Raw genomic sequence first — 19,117 nt, forward strand, 5'->3', positions numbered from 1 at the left:
GCGAAATTAAATATAATGAAAAAATTCATACATGAATATAAAGTTCAAAAAAGATGTTCTCATGGGGAAACGTCAAAAGATCATCGGTAAACAAGTATTTTTGGTTAAAATTAAACATAACATTATTTTCTAACTACCCTAGGAAGTAATATTAATTGCTTCGCCGTCTTGTTAGTTAACGGGCGCAGTAAAGTGTAGAAGTGTGGAGTGACGCGAGGTTCAACTGGCGTGCAGTGGATGAAGTGGATCAGCGGAGCGCGACGAAAAGTAATTTGTACAAAAAACTAAATTCAACTGTGTTTATTGCCGCCGTGCCGCGGCCCGCGAGCCGTCTGACCGCACTATATATTGGTGACCATTGTTGTTAGACGTTTTTTGTTGCAATCGAATCTAAATTCTAATGCGCCGGTAATGTTCCGCGTGCTCCTCGTGCTGCCGGTATTTCTGTTCAAAAAGTATTTTTGTTAGTGCCGTTTCTTTGATGACTATGTGCTAGTTGGTAATTGATAAAAAAGTGGCTTCGAAGCAAGAAATGGGAGTATTGAAGTGGCTCCGCCGGTATGTACCTACCTACGTTTTTGTTCAATTTCAAGTTATTACTTGTAACCTGTGAATGAGTTTCTTATTAGCTTTAATAAAGGTCTATACAAGATTAATTCTCTATAAATAAGTGTTTATTACTGATGAATACTTAATAGTAGGTTTTTTAATTAAATACATAAATTTTTATTGTAAATTTCATGTGTTTTAGAAATTATAAAGTTTAAACTTTTACGTTTATCATTTATTTTATAGATTATTTCAATAAATGGCGTATTTACATATTACTTAATATAATAATCGATCGAAAATTATAAAAAGATATCAAAGTACATATTTAAATTTTATTTTTTAATTATAATTGCACTTAAAAGAAAAACACAATCGAACGAAAGTTATCTGAAGTCGACATTCTCACGATTATCGTACTTATTAGACGACCTATTTTACCAACAAAAAAAAAAATCCATTACAAAACTCACATTGAATGTTTCCCACAGGCAATTGAAGTCATCATTTGCCGCTTTTAATGTAAATAACGAGTTATAAATTTTAATTACTTCCATGCTTCACTTATTATTGATATAATTCGAAACGGTAAAAGTCCATTCTAATGAAAACTAGGTGGGTAGGTATCTACAATCAACTTCCTTTTTTCTGTCACGTTTTATATCCTATGAGTCACGCGGATCACAAAAATATAAAATCCTAAGCTTTAGTTTCTATTTACTTAGTCCAGTAAAATAAATTATAAATAAATAGATATTGGCCAAAGCCAGTCGTGGCGCAGGTGCACAAACATGTGACTATAAACGCGATAAGTGGTGCGTTCGATTCCCACACGAGGAAATTAAATATTTAATATTTTAATTTCATGGTGTCGAGGCAAGCGCGGTGTTAAGTTTCGTCACTTAATACGCAATGCAGAATTTGGTGCAAAGCGCAGAGCGGAGTGTCTTAACACTAGGCTCTCTCTGCGTACCATGCTATGTACTTAATAGGGCTATGCTTGGGTCTCCAGTTCCAGGCACCGTTCCGAGCTCCTTCACCCAGCAATGCGATAGGCCCCGCACTTGTGCGGTGTATCCATGGAATGCTAAAAAAATATTGTTATACGGAAGATTGAGATTATTAAACGTATACATGCTTACTTTACATTTTATTGCTCGTGTGGTGCGGTGGCACAAGTGTGCGACTGTAAACGTGACGGTTGTGAGTTTGATTCCCACATAGGGGAATAAAATATTAAATATTTTTATTTCCTCGTTCTAGTAAGGAAGCAAAGCCGACGCGATACCTACAGAATTTGGTGAAAAATGGGCTACGGAAGTGTCTTAATGGGAACGGAGTGTCTTAGCCCTAGGTTTCCCCTTACATAACGCAGAGGAGGCCAAAAAACATGAGTTAGGCATTGTTAAATAAAACAAAACCACCTGTTTCATAATTTCCCAAGAGAGATTAGAATTCCCGACGTTGAAATCAGTCATGCAGTGCGCTGCGCTACGATGGTGTTGAATTGTGTTTTTGTTCAAGTTATCTTTCTTGATCAAAGTATAAGTTTCTCAGTACAATTTATGTGTGCCATACATTTTTATACACATTTTGTACGTGTCTTACAAGCTACGGTCTGTCCCGCTATGTTGAAAATATTTATACGGTTTCCTAGTCTTATTAATTCTTAGTGTGAGAATGGCGATACTATAATAAAGATTTATTTAACACAAGAAAGATATAAAATTAATTCCTTTGTTGCGATGATTGTTTTTATTAGAGAATTTAATTTAGGTTTGTCTTTCTATTATCCTTTATAATTGCCTTGTTATTTTACATCCATTAGGTCTCTTGATATTAGTCTTTGTACATAATCTTGATTTTTAAAAGTAATTAAAATGAAAACGTTTATTTTAATTGTAATAATATCGTAATTTTTAATATTTAGATTATATTAAAATATTTTAGTGCGACTATCTCGCGATAGTCTTGTCACTCAGTCACTCAACACGCTTTGTGACACAGTGGACTGAACGGAGTGCCTGGACACTACCTTTGCACCTACCTACCTTATTTAGCAGGAAAAAAATTAAAAAATTATTGCATGTAGAGGATGCGGATAGATTAAATTACTATATATATATACCGTTATGCAGGGAATTTAATCTATCCTATATAGGAATTTGTTATACACATGAGCCATTGTTATCAGGTCTCCACCTAAACTTTGACAATCATATGCTCGAAAAGGCTTACCTTTTCATTAAAATCTATAGCGATGGCAATCCAAATTCATTGTTAACGAAAAACTCCTGATTTCAATGACCGTATTGACCATTGAAGCCAAATTAGTGGCAGTTTTAATTTAGTGCTTTTGGCCACCGCCTGGAATTAAAGGGGGTCTGTACGATTCCGTCATCGTTACGCGTTAAGAAACCTGAGTAGGTGTATCGATTTTGCGTTTTTATATTGGTATATGTGTGTGCTTAATTAAAATTAACTATAATTAGGGTGTACTAGATATATTTATTACACTTTTGTTACAATAATTTAATTTTTTTGTAATTTGTTATATGTATTTACTTTAAAACAAATATTTGTAGGTGATTTGTGATAGCGGTTATTCTTTGTTTATTTTGCATTAATACCTCGAATATTTTTTTGCTTATAGCAGGATGAAATTGGTCTTGCATTTAACACAGTTGCCGGGCTATTTAAGATAAATAATACTATTGGGTTGAATCTTCCGCGTCCGTGACTCCAAAGTGTAATTTTTTACGACCCAACAATAGAATAATAGAATATTTATATTCTGCTTACTGTTTTTTCATATTCACGCTGTATCCCGCAAATAGAGGGATTATATAGAAGGATATTTAATTTCCCGAGTGCAAATTGAACCTATAACCGTCGCGTCTACAGTCACACACTTATAACACTGCACCACGCCGGCCCGCCTTAAATTATCTCGACATTTTTCTACTAATCTATTTGTAAAAATCTTAGTTATTGAAGCCATCGTGTGAAATGTGAAATAATTATTTAGGTTTATATTTCCATTTCTTCGCTCTAGCGTCGCGGCAAAACGGTGTTGAGTTCACACTCAACACACAATCTCCAGATTTCGGCAGAAAGTGGAGAACGGAGTGTCTTCTTACCACTAGGTTCCCTCTGCCTTTTTTTTAACTTAGTTATCCAAAATGCGCCATATAAGGATTACAATAAGATTTTAAACGCCATTACTGCTTTCATCAGAGAAATTTTCATTTCATTAATAAAGCATTTTATATTCAGCATACTTACACGTTACGTCTGGACAGATGATATTTTTTTAGTGATTTTACTGAACGTATCCAACAGTATCGAGTGTCGAGGAATGCGTCATAGATAAATTTATTGGTGAACGAAACAGATCGTACTTTTACTTTAGAAATTTGCTAAAACCTAACTATTCAATTTCTATTATCGGTTTCAGGTGTTTTTTTTTTGGCTAAAATCGAAGTGTGAATTCGTTTTGCAAGATTTTTTGAGAGTTACGGCCAATGGAATTAAAATAAGCATAGCCAAACTTTAATAAATTAACTTTCAATTTCACTTGTAATGTATTGAAAAATCTACTTATAGCTTATAGTAGTATAATTATAAGAATTTCTCGTCCACTTCATTTATATACTTATTTAGATAACTTATGGCTTAGTTGTCAGAGTGCTTGGACGGTTTCCAACAGCAGTGGGTTTAAATCTGTACTATCAAATTTTATTTATTAACTTACTTTCTGTCGGTAAACACGTAGACTCCATTAATTTAAGATACTTACCTATTATTTAATAAACATTTTTAAAATATATCACGACTTTTTACGTTCTTTTTTTCTAATAATAAATACATGCTTCGTACAATTGGCATTTATAAACTTAATAAAATAATAGAAGCCGCTATAATCTTAGGCGTGATTGATATTTCAACAAAAGGCCCGACACGAGATAACTCAATGGGGCATTGTTTAAAACAGTATCGAAAATTTTTACTTTCACCAGACTTTACATTTACCGATACTATTAGTCTTATTGGTATTAAAAATAACGAAAATTGATGGTTTCGACAGCCTCTTATTTATGTAAGCTTATCTTCGTGACAGAAGAATTAGGTAGCTATAGAAGCTATGCTTTCTATTTTTAACGTGGATTATGTAATTTTTTAATATTAAACTTACAATACATTTTGTTATCAGTATTCTATTTATCTCGAGGCTTTCTCTTATCTAATATCTTAATTATATCCCATTTTTTTTGTGCTGGGATTTTGAATAAGCTGTGTGGTCCTTATAATATAGTCGTTAAATAAGATTTTTTTGTGAGAATTTTTTGTTGCGTTTATCTTTATATCAATGAATGAAAAATATTTAGACAGAATTTCGTAATACGTTGACGATGGTGAATATAGTTTAATTGCTATTACTTAAGTTATTATATGAAAATCAAAATAAATATCATAATTATCATAATATTTTTTTTTTTTACGTTAAATAGTTGGGGTTCTCTGCAGTATGTCAGCAGGGTAGGCAGAGGGGACCTTGAGAACTTAGTGTTAGGACACTCCGTTAACATTAAGACTTCTGTTGCCCACTTTCCGCCGAAATCTCAAGAGCTAGGGAATTAAAATATTAAGCTAGCAAGCAAGCTTGTGCCTCCAAGTCACAACGGCCTTATTTTTATTTACTTAATAATACTAAAAAAATTTTGTATTTTAATATTTCATAATCCGGATTTATACAAAGGATACTTTGTTCCGGCAAATGACGTCACTTAACGGATATTATCTAGGCCATATATTTAGGCGCACACGTAAAGGAAGTCGCGAGCAGAACTAGATTTTAAATTACAATTATTGCGTAAAAGTAATCAATTAAAGTTTATTTTAATTTTTAAATATTTCAATTACACATAGACATAATATTATTTATAACTATAGATATATTATTTTGAGGCTAGTCGTGGCACAGGTGGTTTGCGATTGTAAACACGACAGGTTCTGGTTTGTTGGTGGTCCATTCCCATTTAATAATGGCATGGTATTGACCCCCACCATTTCACAAGCAATATAACCAAAATTCAGCGGAAATTGAGGAGCGGAGTGTCTAAACACTAGGTACCCTACTATTTCGCGTGAGGCGTGAAGCTGATTTATTTATTTTTTACATAAAAAAAAATTAAAAAACCATCACTATCGAAAGTGGAGAACTATGGATATTTCGATTTCAATTCTTTATTTCGTGACTCGGCCAGTAGTGGAGACGATCATGGCTAATTCTTAGATACATAGCGTGTAACTTACTTTAATCGCCGTTTCGAAACTACTGTTGTTTTTTTTTATTATTATTATTTTTATTGCTTAATGGATCGTTCGAACACGTAAGACGTCATTTTTTTATACTGTATGGGTGGGTATTATTATAATTGTAATAGTCTGTCTGTATGGCTTTTGTGAAAACTTATTGCCGTTTCTTTTATTGATAGTTTGTTATGCGTTGGTGGTCCTACATTCGTCTTAACACTAGGTTCCCTCTGCTATATGCAGGTTACGGCGTGAAGCTGAGGCTAGTATTCATTTTTTTTTTTTATATTTTTCACAATTGAAAAATAAATAGTTTTGCTGTTTTTAGAAAATGTAAGATTTGTATCTCTTTCTATTGTTATTGTCACTAGCACTTTGTAAAAGTTTTATATATAAAACATAGGTATAGGTAATACGTTTGTTTTCCTTATCCTTAATGTGGCTTTATTATTTTATTTTTTGATAAGAAGTGGGAAGTAACAATTGGGTCCACGAAAAGAATTTTACCTACTACCAGTATAGTAGAATTCTTAGTCTTATCAAGTTCGGACCTCAAATAAGATGAGCTTAATATACAGTACCAGCATGAGATACCGGTCTGTTTCCTGCAGTAGAGTCTATATAAATGTTCATATTTATATGGCTTTGAGTTTCTTTGTAAGCTTTATAAAAATTAGTAATTTAATTTAAATTTAACTTGTAATACTAGCTAGGCTACTAAACTTGCTAAAAAGTCAACAGTATTATCTTAGAGAAATTTAACTGCATATAAGAGTGTTAAGACAATTCTCCACTTTTCGCCTAATTTTCGAGGCAATGAATGTGTGGCTGTCGCAGAACTCAACGCCGTACTTCTCACTTGGTTTTTCACCAGAACGAAGAAATGAACATATTAATAATTAATAGTACGTTCCCCCGAAAGGGAATCGAACCCAGAACTGTTGCGTTATAGTCACAAATCTCAATAAATAATTAACATTTGTTTTACTTAACTTACACTTGTTTTACTTAACTAACACGCACAATTTGCGTACATTTTTTATCTGCTGGCATATTCTAAAGTAAAAGAAAGTAATGTCATCGCTTAGTCACATTTACGGTTGAAGTGTTTACTATTGTTGTTCGAGCGGGCCGGTTCAGAGTTACTCACCGCTATGCAAGTTAAACTAACTGAACTGTGCCGCAAAAAACCAGTTAGAACGCCGCCGCCTGCCTGTCTATCCCACGGTATCTTAATTACACTTATTTCTGGTCTAATTTTATTGAGGTTTTAATTTGAGAAACTAGGTTTTTTTGCACATTTTTATCGTTTTGTTGTAAGTTATTTATGTACATGCTAGATATTCAAACGTGGCTTCGTTCGTTTTTTTTTTTTTTTTATGTTATAGCCAAAAGATTAATACTTTTTTTTTTTAATTGTTATAGTTATTCTATGTCCTGTCTAATATCTCTGAGTAAATTTGAGTAATTTTGGTGTTAAAGCATTACAAAAAACTTAATTCACTTATTTTATAATATTAGTATGATTATTCTTTATATTAAAGAGTGTATTCTTCAACTTATTAGCGATCTGCAACGAGGTGGCAAAGATAAATTGTTATAGATTCCCATTTGATATGTTTTCTTACACTAAGTGTAATATGTAAGATAGAGATAGCAACATGGTTGTTCACCGACTAACAGGAAAAATAATAATGGGTTTCTAATGAAATTCGAAAGACGCACATACTCTTCCCCTTCACGCTGTATCCCGCATATAACATAGTAAGCAAACAAGGAGGGTATATATAGATATTTTAAGGGGAGGGATGGTGGTTGACTGGTTTGATATTTGACTGAGTTTTATACAGATATGTTTGTTTGTTTTTTTTAATTCTTCAGGAATTTTTTTATTACTTAAAGTTTCTGGAGTTCCAAGGAGGACAAGGACTTCTTTTTATTCTAGGGTGGAAACTGACCACCCAGACCCCTCTTTGCATGCACGAACTTTGTCTATTAGCCAGAGTGAGAAAAAAATTCAAACCCCGTAAGCAAGAATCGAACCCACACCACACAACCCAGGCCACTAACAACTTTAACATATAAAATATCTCTATAACAATACAATAAAACACACAATAAATCTCTCCAAACTTTCATATAATATAACATAACAATTTTAATTTTTTTAATTTAATTAGACATACTGTATTGTTAGCAATTATTTTTTACTGTATAATTAAAAGATATAACAATACTTGTAATGGAACCGCTATTGGCGTGCATTTGTAAAATTTCGCATCGCAGCAGTCCGGTGACGTCATCTATCTCTAGTATGTATGTATCTATGTATGTATCTATTGTCGATCCGTTACGCTTAACTCAGTGTGTACCTACTTCTGTATGTATGTGCAATATGCACGCGTTATACTTTCATAAACCTAATTATTTATGGCAAATTGATATTTTTGTAGTTATAAATATATTTGAAGTGATTTTTAAGAAATAAAATAATCTAATAGGATTAATGTTATAAGTAATGGAACTGGTTTATCTGTCGCAAGTTTTTTTTTTAAAAAGTTTATTTTTTATTTTTACATGGTTAAAATAATCAATTCTTGGACTATAATTGTGAAAGTTTACTGTTTGATACTGTTATAGCTAAACGGTTCAATTAAATTTAAAGAAATTTTACATGTTCAGAAAATAATAAAGTTATAATATAATGTTATTTACACACATATCTGCCGCATTTACTGCTCTGCTGATTCTGGAAACGTTCTTCTGAACATTTTTTCAAATGTTATGTATTTATTTTCAGGGAACGTGTAACCGTCACCACCGGTCACGTAAGCCCATCGACCACGGCAGAGGATCCACCCGCATCAGTGGGTACAATTCGGACCGAGGAGTACAAACGAGACCTCGCAGAGTTCCAAGCTCGAAGATCTGTGGGCAATCGGGAAATACAAACAACTCCCGTTAGGAAAAAATGTGGACGCCATTCGTTGCCAGTATCTTGCACCGACTGTACTGGAGACCCTGACAACACTTTTAATTATGAAAAAAAGTCCGCCATTAAGTACAAGAAAAAGTTACACAAACGTGCACGTAGCGCCCATTCTGAAGAAACGGGCTACGAAGGTGTCCCAAATGTACAGTTCCTGTTCCAAAACCAAGTTTTCATGCCGGGTAATACGTTTGGGATGTCCTATTCGGAGCCGCGCCGGTCAAGTAAACGTTCTAACAAACGTTCACCAGACTTCTTTGTACAAAAGCAAATAGATTTCGACGATAATCAACCTTTATCACCGCCATTTTTCTATAAAAATAATTCCCTCCCCTTCGATGCTAAGAGATTTCTGGACGGTGAGAGACGAGAAGATGACGAAGTGGATGGGCTGAACGCCGCTGGAGATATAAACACGTCGACCCCGAGCTCGGAAAGTCAAAAAAACGACAGTTGCGAAGAAAAGTTGTGGGAAGTGATGAGTGAACTGAAACACTTTGACCAGTGGGCTGATGAGCAGTTACAACAGGCTCCGTCTATCAACACCAGCAAATCAGACGACAGTAAAGTATGTTTCACTGAAAATATTTCTCATTACTCGTAAGAAGTCATAAAAATCTTATCTTAAAATATATAATTTAGTTTATATGGAATAAAAATAATAAAATATCAATTAGCCAATTTTTTGTTAATTTCAGGTCAGTCGTACCGCAGGGGCAAAAAGTGTGCTATTAAATCGACTGGTCGTGGGTTCGATCCCCATTTGAGGAAAGAAAATATTTATTTAAATTTATATTTTCATTTCTTCGCTCTGGTGTCGAGGTAAAGCGCGGCGTTGAGTTCCGCCACTCAACACGCAATGCGTCCAAAATTAGGCGGGAAGTGGGGAACGGAGTGTCTTAACACGAGGTTCTCTCTGCCTACCCTAGTGTGTGCGGGATACAGCGTGAAGCTGAATTTGAATTTTAATCTATTTTTGTGTTACAGAGTGACACAAGTACATTTGGACTGCCAATAGCAAGTGCTTCGAACTTAAATGTAACCTTAGATAAGGCCAAAACATGGAGCCATGGAAAATGGGGTGTGGTGCCGGTACAAATCAAGAAACTATCTGGAGTTACTATAGAAAATGTCAAAAAAAAACAAAATATGGAGATAAATATATTAAGGTAGATTAGTTAATAAATTGTACCCATATAATGTGCGAATTGAAATAGTATATATTTTTTTATCGATTTTATAAATAAACTAGCGGCCCGCTCGCGGTTTCACCCGCGTTATGTTATTATTAATTTCTGTCTCCATGACTACGTCCTAGTGACGTCTATGCAAAATTTGAGACTCCTAACATTTGTAGTAACGAAGTTTCATACAAACTTTCGACCCCAAAAACAACCCCTAAGAAGTCGAATATTGCAAATTCCCGTCTTAGCGAGCACCTACGCCCTATAAGTAACTCCTATGCAAAATTTGAGATTCCTGTCACTTGTAGTTTCTGAGATTTCGTGATGAGTGAGTGACCTTTTATATATATAGATGACTGCATTTACCAATGAATATAAGAGTTAAATAATTTTTTTTTCTATTATTAGATACAATTAGAGCTTTTTAATTTTTCACATAATATCACTTACTCTTTAAAAGTTTTTGTCCTAAATATCTATGAGTGTATTTAATAAAATGCTACTTGAATATTATTTCAGAAAATGTCGCCACCCAAATATAATACTACTCATGGGCCTCTATCCGGATGTCCAAAATAATGTTCACATTATATGTGAAAGATGTATCGACACATTGTTTGGAGTACTCCATGTGCAGGTAGGACGGTTAGACTTTTACTTTATTGAGGAGGTCGTGGCGCAGCGGCACAAGGGTGTGACTGTAACGCGACGGTTGTGGGTTCGATCCCCACTCGAGGAAGTGAAATATTTACTTACGTTTATATTTACATTTCTCCGCTCTGGTGTCGAGGCAAAGCGCAGCGTTGAGTTCTGCCCCTCAACACCCAATGCCTGCAGAATTCGGCAGAAAGTGGGGACCGGAGTGTCTTAACACTAGGTTCCTTCTGCTTACCCTGCTGTGTGCGGGATACAGCGTGAAGCTGATTTTTTTTTTAATTCATAATTTAATTATTTTTAGGGGAGAATTCTAAGTGCGCAAACATCAATACACTATGCATTAGATATAGCGAATGCTTTAGTTTTTCTGCGTATGCACGGATATTTGCACACCGAGTTATCTAGTATGAGCGTCGTTATCACTGCCCAAGATACCGCCAAGCTGGCAGATCTTGGATGTTGCGTGAAATTGACACAGAGGAAGGAGAAAGAGATGAAACACTATGAGGTTTATACTCCGGAACCGGTGTACGTCAATATGACTGGTAAGAGATTATTTTATTGTAAGTACAAATTTTCTCATATTTGTTTAGAAAAGAAAGAAACACACCTCTCGTTTACGTGCAAGCATCCGTGGGAAATTAATAAGTGAATAGTTTCTTATAGAGCTTTAACAGTTATTCCAATATCCAATACAAATTAAATTTCCAGATACAAGAGACGCTATATCCGAATTTGAACCCCTACTCTCCCAACGTTCCTCCGAAGCCTATCTCAACGCCAATGCAGTATCTAAGCATTATAAGGCGTATTCTGAATCGGAACATTACAGATGGCAGGCACCGGAACTGTTTGTACCAGATGAAGACGGCTTGGTGTATTTGTGTTCGAAGAGTGATGTTTATTCTTTATGTGCTATTATTTGGGAGTGTTGTAACGGTTTGTATATTTTTTTACCCGTTTTTCCCCTGAGTTTTTCACCGTTTGAAGCTATTTACTTATTTGTTATATTATAGCCAAAATATACAATATCTTTTCATAAATTGTATTGAAGCAGTCGTTGCGCAAGCGCACAAGCGTGCGATTGCAAATGCAACAGGTTACGAGTTCGATGCCGATTCGAGTAATTAGTATTGATAAACGTATTATTCTTACAATAGTAAACGTATTATTTTTATTTATTTGCTCTGGTAGACAAAGCTCGGCGTTGAATACCGCTAATCAACATGACTGTAATGTAATGTCTTGAAATTGAGCAGAGAGTGAGGAATACAGTGTATTAACACTAAGTTCCCTCTGCCTCTCCTGCTGTATATCTGTAAAAGCCTGAAGCTTCCTTATTTTTTATACTAAAAACATCTATTAATTAAACTATTCTATTCCAGCCACTCTACCCTTCAAGTCTCAATCGTACGATACATTAAAACAAATCTACCTACAAAATGTTGGTATCGACCTACCCCTAGACGGCACATATCCGGGTAGTCTCTTATCACTGCTGCAAAGGGGGCTGGCCTTGAAACGTGATAACCGTATGGACTTGGCGTCTTTGCAAACTACTTTGTTGAGTGTAAAGGTGATATATTACTTTTGTATTATTCTATCTCGTATTAATACTAAGTTTTAGTGTAGTCCCGCCTACTAGGTTATTACGCCTTACAGTTACTTTTTTGTTTCCACATTATTTTATTTAGCATATAATTTTTATTATATTTGAGAAATAATTAAAGTTAGTCGCCAACGTCCATACCACGTTGAACACACCGGTTCTCGTCCGATCACCGAAGTTAAGCAACGTCGGGCGCGGTCAGTACTTGGATGGGTGACCGCCTGGGAACACCGCGTGCCGTTGGCTTTTTTGTTATGTTTATGTATGAAAAAAATATATAATTCGAAATATTTAATATAATTCTCGAGAAATTTTGTTCTGTTTTATATAATTTTTAAAATTATTTATTTAATTAATTATTTTAGCGAAATCTTGATGAGATCGAATATATCGTCATCCCAGCCAGACTGTCGAAGAGAAAATCGAGTACATATGATGTATCATCACCCACCGACTCAGAATGTTTAAGTCCAAAAAACATAGAACATAAAGTCATTATTCACAAACAAGACACTGTCGATGAGAATCAAAGCGAAAGAAACTCAGAGAGCCCCTTATATGAAACTATACGAAAAACTCATTTTCTCACATCTTATACATCGGAAAAATGTTTCATTTCTGATGATGAAGACCAAACACCAAGTAATTTTAATAGTATTCAAGAAAAAGACTCGCTAAGCGCTTATTCCACTCCAATGCCAAATATACGTGCAAGAATCAAAGATATGGAAACACCAGGAACATTGTATAAAACTGATTCAACAGAATATTGTAGTATCTTAACTCCAGATACACGTTTAAGCAATTTTGCTTTCAATGACGATAGTAATAAAGAGCAAAGTGCTGAGCGTCCCACAGCTAAGCTGAGTCGAAGTTTTACACCAAAATCATATAAGCCCTTACATATTAAAGTGCCAGAATTTAATTTGGATTCTATTAAGACTATTTTAAAAGAGAAAGAGAATAATGAACGTTCGTCGTATAATTTCAATATAAAGAATTACAGTTTGCCAACGACGCCTATTGCTAGAAGTAATAAACTGAGAAAGAACGCGTGGTTGTCTGGTGAATTAAATGTGTTTAAGAGCAGTGCTTCGAAAAGTTCCTCTCTAGCTCCTAGTAGTGAAGGTAATGTAAAGATTTTTCATATGCTCTTATTATATTTATAGTACGATCAACGAGTTGTGACCGCCATGAAAGGGTTTAGATGAAATATTTCTTTTTTATTATTTTTTTTTATTCATATATTTCAGATACTGATACAAAGCGATCCGACACTGTTATATTGTCTTCAACAAATCCATCTTTAGAAAAGGAAGATAAATCTGAAGATTTATCGTCGAATCAGGAGAGGAATGATGAAACGTCATGTGGTGCGTCGAGTGTCAGTACTATTCGGAATAGTTATACGGGCTTGAGAAGGTGCGTACCTTCTTGAAAAAGGAAAATTAAACTAACTTAATATGATATAATTGAAAGGTTTTTGCTATATTATTATTTTCATATACAGCAATAAGTGTTGCCCGCGGTTCAATTACGGTGTAAATATCAAATGAGATAGAACTTTGAAAAGTTATATTTTAAAATATTGATAATAACGAGGAGATCGGTGTGGCGAAGTCTGTATATACCAGTTTATTTTTCAGCTTATTGCTGTATCCTGCATTATTATATATCTCGCATATAGCCGGATAGGCAGAGGAAACCCATTGAAACTCCGATTCCCTCGCACCAATGAAATCTTGAAGCAACGCGTGTTAAGTGGCGGAACTTTTCTCCACGCTCTACCTTGTTACCACAGCGAGGGAATGAAAATATTAAATAATTAATTTCCCCAAGCGGGGATCGAACCCATAACCGTCGTGTGCAACCGTCATGTGTAAACAGATGCTTGTGCCCCTGTGCCACGGCGGCCTTAATATTACAGTTGTAAATTCAATTTCCATTCAATAATATTATATAAACAAATTTGTTTTTCTTCATATGTTTAGACAAAATTTAGCCATGAGCTCTACTACTTTAATTGTAATGTCTCTAAAACCTTTAGAGAACATAGAACGGTAGATTTTTCCTGTTAATATCACGTAAAAGAGTAAAAATAGCAAACACTAGCTTCATATATTTCCCCCACTTTCCGCCGAATTCCCAAGGCATTGCGTGATGAGTGGCGGAAGTGAACGCCGCGCTTTGCCTTTATTTATTTCATATTAAAATATGAAACATGTACAAATTTCCAGAGTAAGCGATCCACCAGCAGATTTCTTGGACTTGGAAGTAGAACCACAACTAGAACGGGCTCGATCACTCAATTGCATGAAGTCCTCGGTTGATACAAAATTAGACGATGCACTTGCCTCTGTCAATGTGAAACCATTAGTGGCTATACATGAAAAATGGATATATGAAGCTAATAATAAAAGATCTCTATCCTTGCCGGAGTATTCTACGGCAAATCCTCGGTATGTTTTGGAGGAATATATTTCACATATAACAAGGGCAGGCAGAGGGAATATAGTATTAAAACACTCCGTCCCTCACGCATAGTCCAATTTTCGAGAGTGTGTTGAATAGCGGAAGTCAATGCCGCTTTATCTTGTTTCTAGACCGAGGAAATAAAAATAATTTATTCTTTGGTGCGAATCGAACCTACAACTGTCGCGCTTACAATAGCACGCTTCGCCGCTACGCCGTGACGGTCTAGAGATAACTCGAACCGCGGGTACTGTATATGGAAACTATCAACGTGACATAATATACCTTCCTAGGAGAATGCGCTACCCAACACAAACTCATTTTGAAAAATTCAATACCTCCTGAGACTAGTGCATTCAACCAAACAAACACTTAAGCTTTTTATTATATACGCGCACAGCTTCGCCTGCTCATTTGCACCTTTAGGGGTGAATTCTAATCAACCATGAAACATGTGTTCAATGAAATATTTTTAAGAGGCTGAATTTTATATCGATCGATCGATAATAATCGGTGCCAATTTAAAGATTTTTACTTACACAATTACCACCCCTATTTCACCCTTTCAGGATTAAAAAAATTTTTCAAAATCACTTCTTCAATCGACATCCACTAGATGTCGATTACGAAAATAAACATCTGTCCAATTTTCACGTTTCTGCCATTAGCGGTTACGGCTGTGAGAGCATGTCCTTTTATATATATATAGATATAACATTATAATATTCTACAGAGGACGAGTACCAGCAGTCAAACCAGCCTCACATTGCGTGGACGTACTACGACAGTCTCTACCTCAACTGGCTTCTCGAAGACCACTTACACATAAACCTGGTAAGGGAAATTATTTATATTTCTCTATATAAAATATGGCTATAACACTAATTTAGTTTATTATCGTTTGTTATAACTGTATTTAAAATAAATATATAGCACAGATGTTACGCCCATATTGCTTCTTTAACATTAAACTTTATAATATTTTCTGGAGGGGGTGTCTTTTAATTATATATTCTGTATATCTTTTATTATATAAGTAAATACAATAAAAAAAAATATGTTACCCGGATTTGGATAGAGTTTCTTGGAAGCCATCCTCTTTAGCAATTGAAACATTTCAAACGAAAGGTCACGTAACTTAAATAGATAATTCTATTGTATATTTATAATATCTCTGATTTCTTTCTTTTTCTTACGTATAATTGAAAAAGAAGAAGAGTTATTTCTTAAATGTAACAATAAATTGGAATCCACAACCATGCAGTCCACAATATTATTATTGGTATAAGGTTTTATTTTATTAATATTATTTCAAATATATAAGTAATAGCGTTGCTAAAATTATTTATATTTCTACGTGAGGAAGTTGCCTATATAAAACATTGGTTACGGACAATTCTAATGTAAATTTACTAAATATTATTTTACTACATGGTGGTGGTGGTGGTGGTGGTGGACAATTCAAATGTAATTTCCAATATTGCTATAATTAACTGCCTTGATTTATTTCAACATCTGAAAAAATAATATGACTTAATTTATATTTGTTTATTGTTTTAAGTAAATAAATTAGATAGTAAATTACTTTTAAAGTAAACAATGTTTAAGTAAATATTAATTAATATTAAATATTAATTATTATCAAATTGAAAGCTCAAGTACCACTTGTTGATTAATATAATAATGATATTTAGACAACTGACACAGTCCTAAAAAGAATGAGCATCTACTATCTTATCCCAGTTGTGAACATATATCATAACATATAAACATATTATTTAAATTTCTTTTAGAAAAAAATAACGATTGCCCTTTTAAATAAAAAATTGTATCTTTTTTAATGTAACAAATTAACAAAAGTCATATGTAATATTGCATGAATATAATAATTTGGAAAAATATAATTTTAATATTAAGTGGTAGTGGTGAAAGTTATGTTTTTTTTTTAATATATGCAGTGGTCAGGGAATTGCTTTATTCACGATAAATATCATTGAGGCAATATTGGCGCAGTGGGATCAGTTTGACTGTAGATGCTATGGTTGTGAGTTCAACCCCAAGCGTAGATTTTATTTTCTATAAATTAAATTAATTAATTAATCTATTTCTCGTGGAGATTGCTTAAAGCAATAAGACCGCCTTTGCATACGTGTTTTTCTTTAAATTTTATTTGTGTTGTTCTTTCTATATATTTCTTTTATGTGTGCAAAAAAGTATATTCTATTCTATTCTATTCTAAGACAATTTCTCGGATCTGGCTAAAGATGGAAAATGGAATGTCTAAACTGTATATAATCACTATTCAACTATTCTGTATGCTATTTATAGCCCCCTTCATTGTAGAGAAATAATAATATTTAAGTATGTAAGTTAATAAGTTTTGTATTTTTTAACACAATGGTAATTGTTTATTTTTTTTTTCTCATGTAGTTCTAAATATAAAGTACGTAGTACTATTATAGTGCTTAATTTATTTCTGAGGTGAAGGTATTTATTAATTCTTTTAATAGTAGTTATTCATAAAGAAATATTTTATTTTAATATTGTCTGTAACTAACTTAATAAATATTTCGTTTAAATTAAGAGTTGTTTTATTAACAAATAATAAATGTATGTTTTTAAACTTATCAAAATAAAATAAAATGTATATATATATATATATTTAATTATTTATATTATATATTCGCTTATACGTTTTATCATTAATATGAGAATTATTTTCTGTGCATTGTTTTTTTCATTTCTAGCTCACTGGGAGCAGTACTGCCAAGCGCGTGAAGCTATATCCAAAAGTATGAATTTCCACCCACAAGAAGCTACTTGGAGGAAAGCTTCAGAAAAAGGGTATTTATTTTATATTTATATAGAATAGCTATGAATACGTCAGTTATTTTTTTATATTACGTGACAGATATAATATGTGAAGCGCCTTCTCTACCTACCCTGCTATGAGCGGGATACAGTGTGATCTACGAACGCTAATATACTCAAATTTAATTGCACTTCTTTTTAATAATTTTAGTTTTATTAATTGGAACTAATAAGTAAAAATTTGGATGATGTTACATGTCAGTCCGTAGTTGTCTTAAAATTAAATTTGAACAAAACAGCGTATTATATTTATTTTATTATTAGATTTGAAAATTTGGAGATATTAGGTGTAATAGTATACAATAATAGTTCATATATTTTAATCATTCTGTCGCCAACGTCCATACCACGTTGAACACACCGGTTCTCGTCCGATCACCGAAGTTAAGCAACGTCGGGCGCGGTCAGTACTTGGATGGGTGACCGCCTGGGAACACCGCGTGCCGTTGGCTTTTTTGGCGTTTTTTTCTAAATTAGCATTTTCGATACTAAAACGAATAAGCAGCAAAGAAACCCGAAAAAAAGACACTTCAATTTTTTTCCCGCATATAGTTGGGTAGGCAGAGGGAGCCTAGTGTTGACACTCACTTCTCCACTTTAACCATACAATTGTCACATTTTGTATTGTTGTCAGGGCGAGGAAATTAAAATAATTAATTGATTAATTGATGATACCAATATGAAATAAATAAGAAACAAAATTAAAATAAATATTTCATTTGCAGAACGATAACCGAAGATTTAGTTGTTGAAACAAAAATCGACCAATCCACAGACACATTGAGCATAGAAGAATTTATAAGAGATCTCATACGCAAAGAATTTCAGCATTTGGTCACCGAAATGGAGGACAATATTTCAGGTTCCACACACAGCTTATACAAATCTGACGAATATTTGAACAAAGGTGTGGCAAATATTATGGAATCTTTGAAAAATGGTGAACAAACTGAAAAAAACGCTAGGAAAGACCTTCCAAAATCATTTTCGAAGGTTAAAATCAATGGCAATAATAAACCTTTATTACAAATCACATTTAGTAGATCCGGCGAGAATAATTTGCAAGTGTTAGATAATAGTGTTAATGTGACCATTTGTGATTCCAATGGCGGCAAGGAAAAGCTTAATATTTCTGTAGAGGACACTTTGACTGGAGAAGATTTGCATATTAATTCGTTGAAGAGATGCCAAGCTTTCAGTGCTATTCAGGTTTATATGGTTTTAAATGATTGTTTGTATTTCTATTGTTAGTGTATTTTAGGTAAATGTTCGCCAACGTCCATACCACGTTGAACACACCGGTTCTCGTCCGATCACCGAAGTTAAGCAACGTCGGGCGCGGTCAGTACTTGAATGGGTGACCGCCTGGGAACACCGCGTGCCGTTGGCTTTTTTGCTAATACACTTTATTTTTTTTATTATGCAATTCATATTCAAAATTTCTTAGTTGTGGCCAATACTTTTACTTAA

General features: G+C 33.8%; 1 protein-coding gene and 3 non-coding genes across 5 annotated transcripts in view; all 4 read left to right on the top strand.

Moving 5' to 3' along the window:
• Positions 1-19,117, top strand: part of LOC146539609 (uncharacterized) — a 20,994-nt gene continuing 1,877 nt past the window's right edge. The window contains exons 1-13 of one of the 2 annotated variants that reach the window (XM_085185008.1): positions 1-86; positions 8,666-9,422; positions 9,842-10,023; positions 10,558-10,675; positions 10,997-11,240; positions 11,407-11,634; positions 12,081-12,271; positions 12,670-13,432; positions 13,558-13,726; positions 14,542-14,763; positions 15,510-15,610; positions 17,524-17,620; positions 18,373-18,856. In XM_085185008.1, coding sequence (XP_085041134.1) covers positions 16-86; positions 8,666-9,422; positions 9,842-10,023; positions 10,558-10,675; positions 10,997-11,240; positions 11,407-11,634; positions 12,081-12,271; positions 12,670-13,432; positions 13,558-13,726; positions 14,542-14,763; positions 15,510-15,610; positions 17,524-17,620; positions 18,373-18,856 — 3,627 coding nt within the window. In that variant the 5' untranslated portion in view covers positions 1-15. Of the gene's footprint in view, positions 87-163; positions 559-8,665; positions 9,423-9,841; positions 10,024-10,557; positions 10,676-10,996; positions 11,241-11,406; positions 11,635-12,080; positions 12,272-12,669; positions 13,433-13,557; positions 13,727-14,541; positions 14,764-15,509; positions 15,611-17,523; positions 17,621-18,372; positions 18,857-19,117 lie in introns of those variants that run through there. The other variant, XM_085185009.1, reaches the window with a different exon arrangement.
• LOC146539610 (5S ribosomal RNA) lies at positions 12,432-12,550 on the top strand. The gene has a single exon (XR_014877986.1). It is a non-coding gene; the product is annotated as a 5S ribosomal RNA (ribosomal RNA).
• On the top strand, positions 17,981-18,099 carry LOC146539611 (5S ribosomal RNA). Its single transcript, XR_014877987.1, has one exon. It is a non-coding gene; the product is annotated as a 5S ribosomal RNA (ribosomal RNA).
• Positions 18,919-19,037, top strand: LOC146539612 (5S ribosomal RNA). Its single transcript, XR_014877980.1, has one exon. It is a non-coding gene; the product is annotated as a 5S ribosomal RNA (ribosomal RNA).

The sequence above is a fragment of the Heliconius melpomene genome, chromosome 4 (assembly GCF_056956725.1).
Source record: "Heliconius melpomene rosina isolate 202511_hmr_F chromosome 4, ASM5695672v1, whole genome shotgun sequence".
Classification (NCBI taxonomy): Eukaryota; Metazoa; Arthropoda; class Insecta; order Lepidoptera; family Nymphalidae; genus Heliconius; species Heliconius melpomene.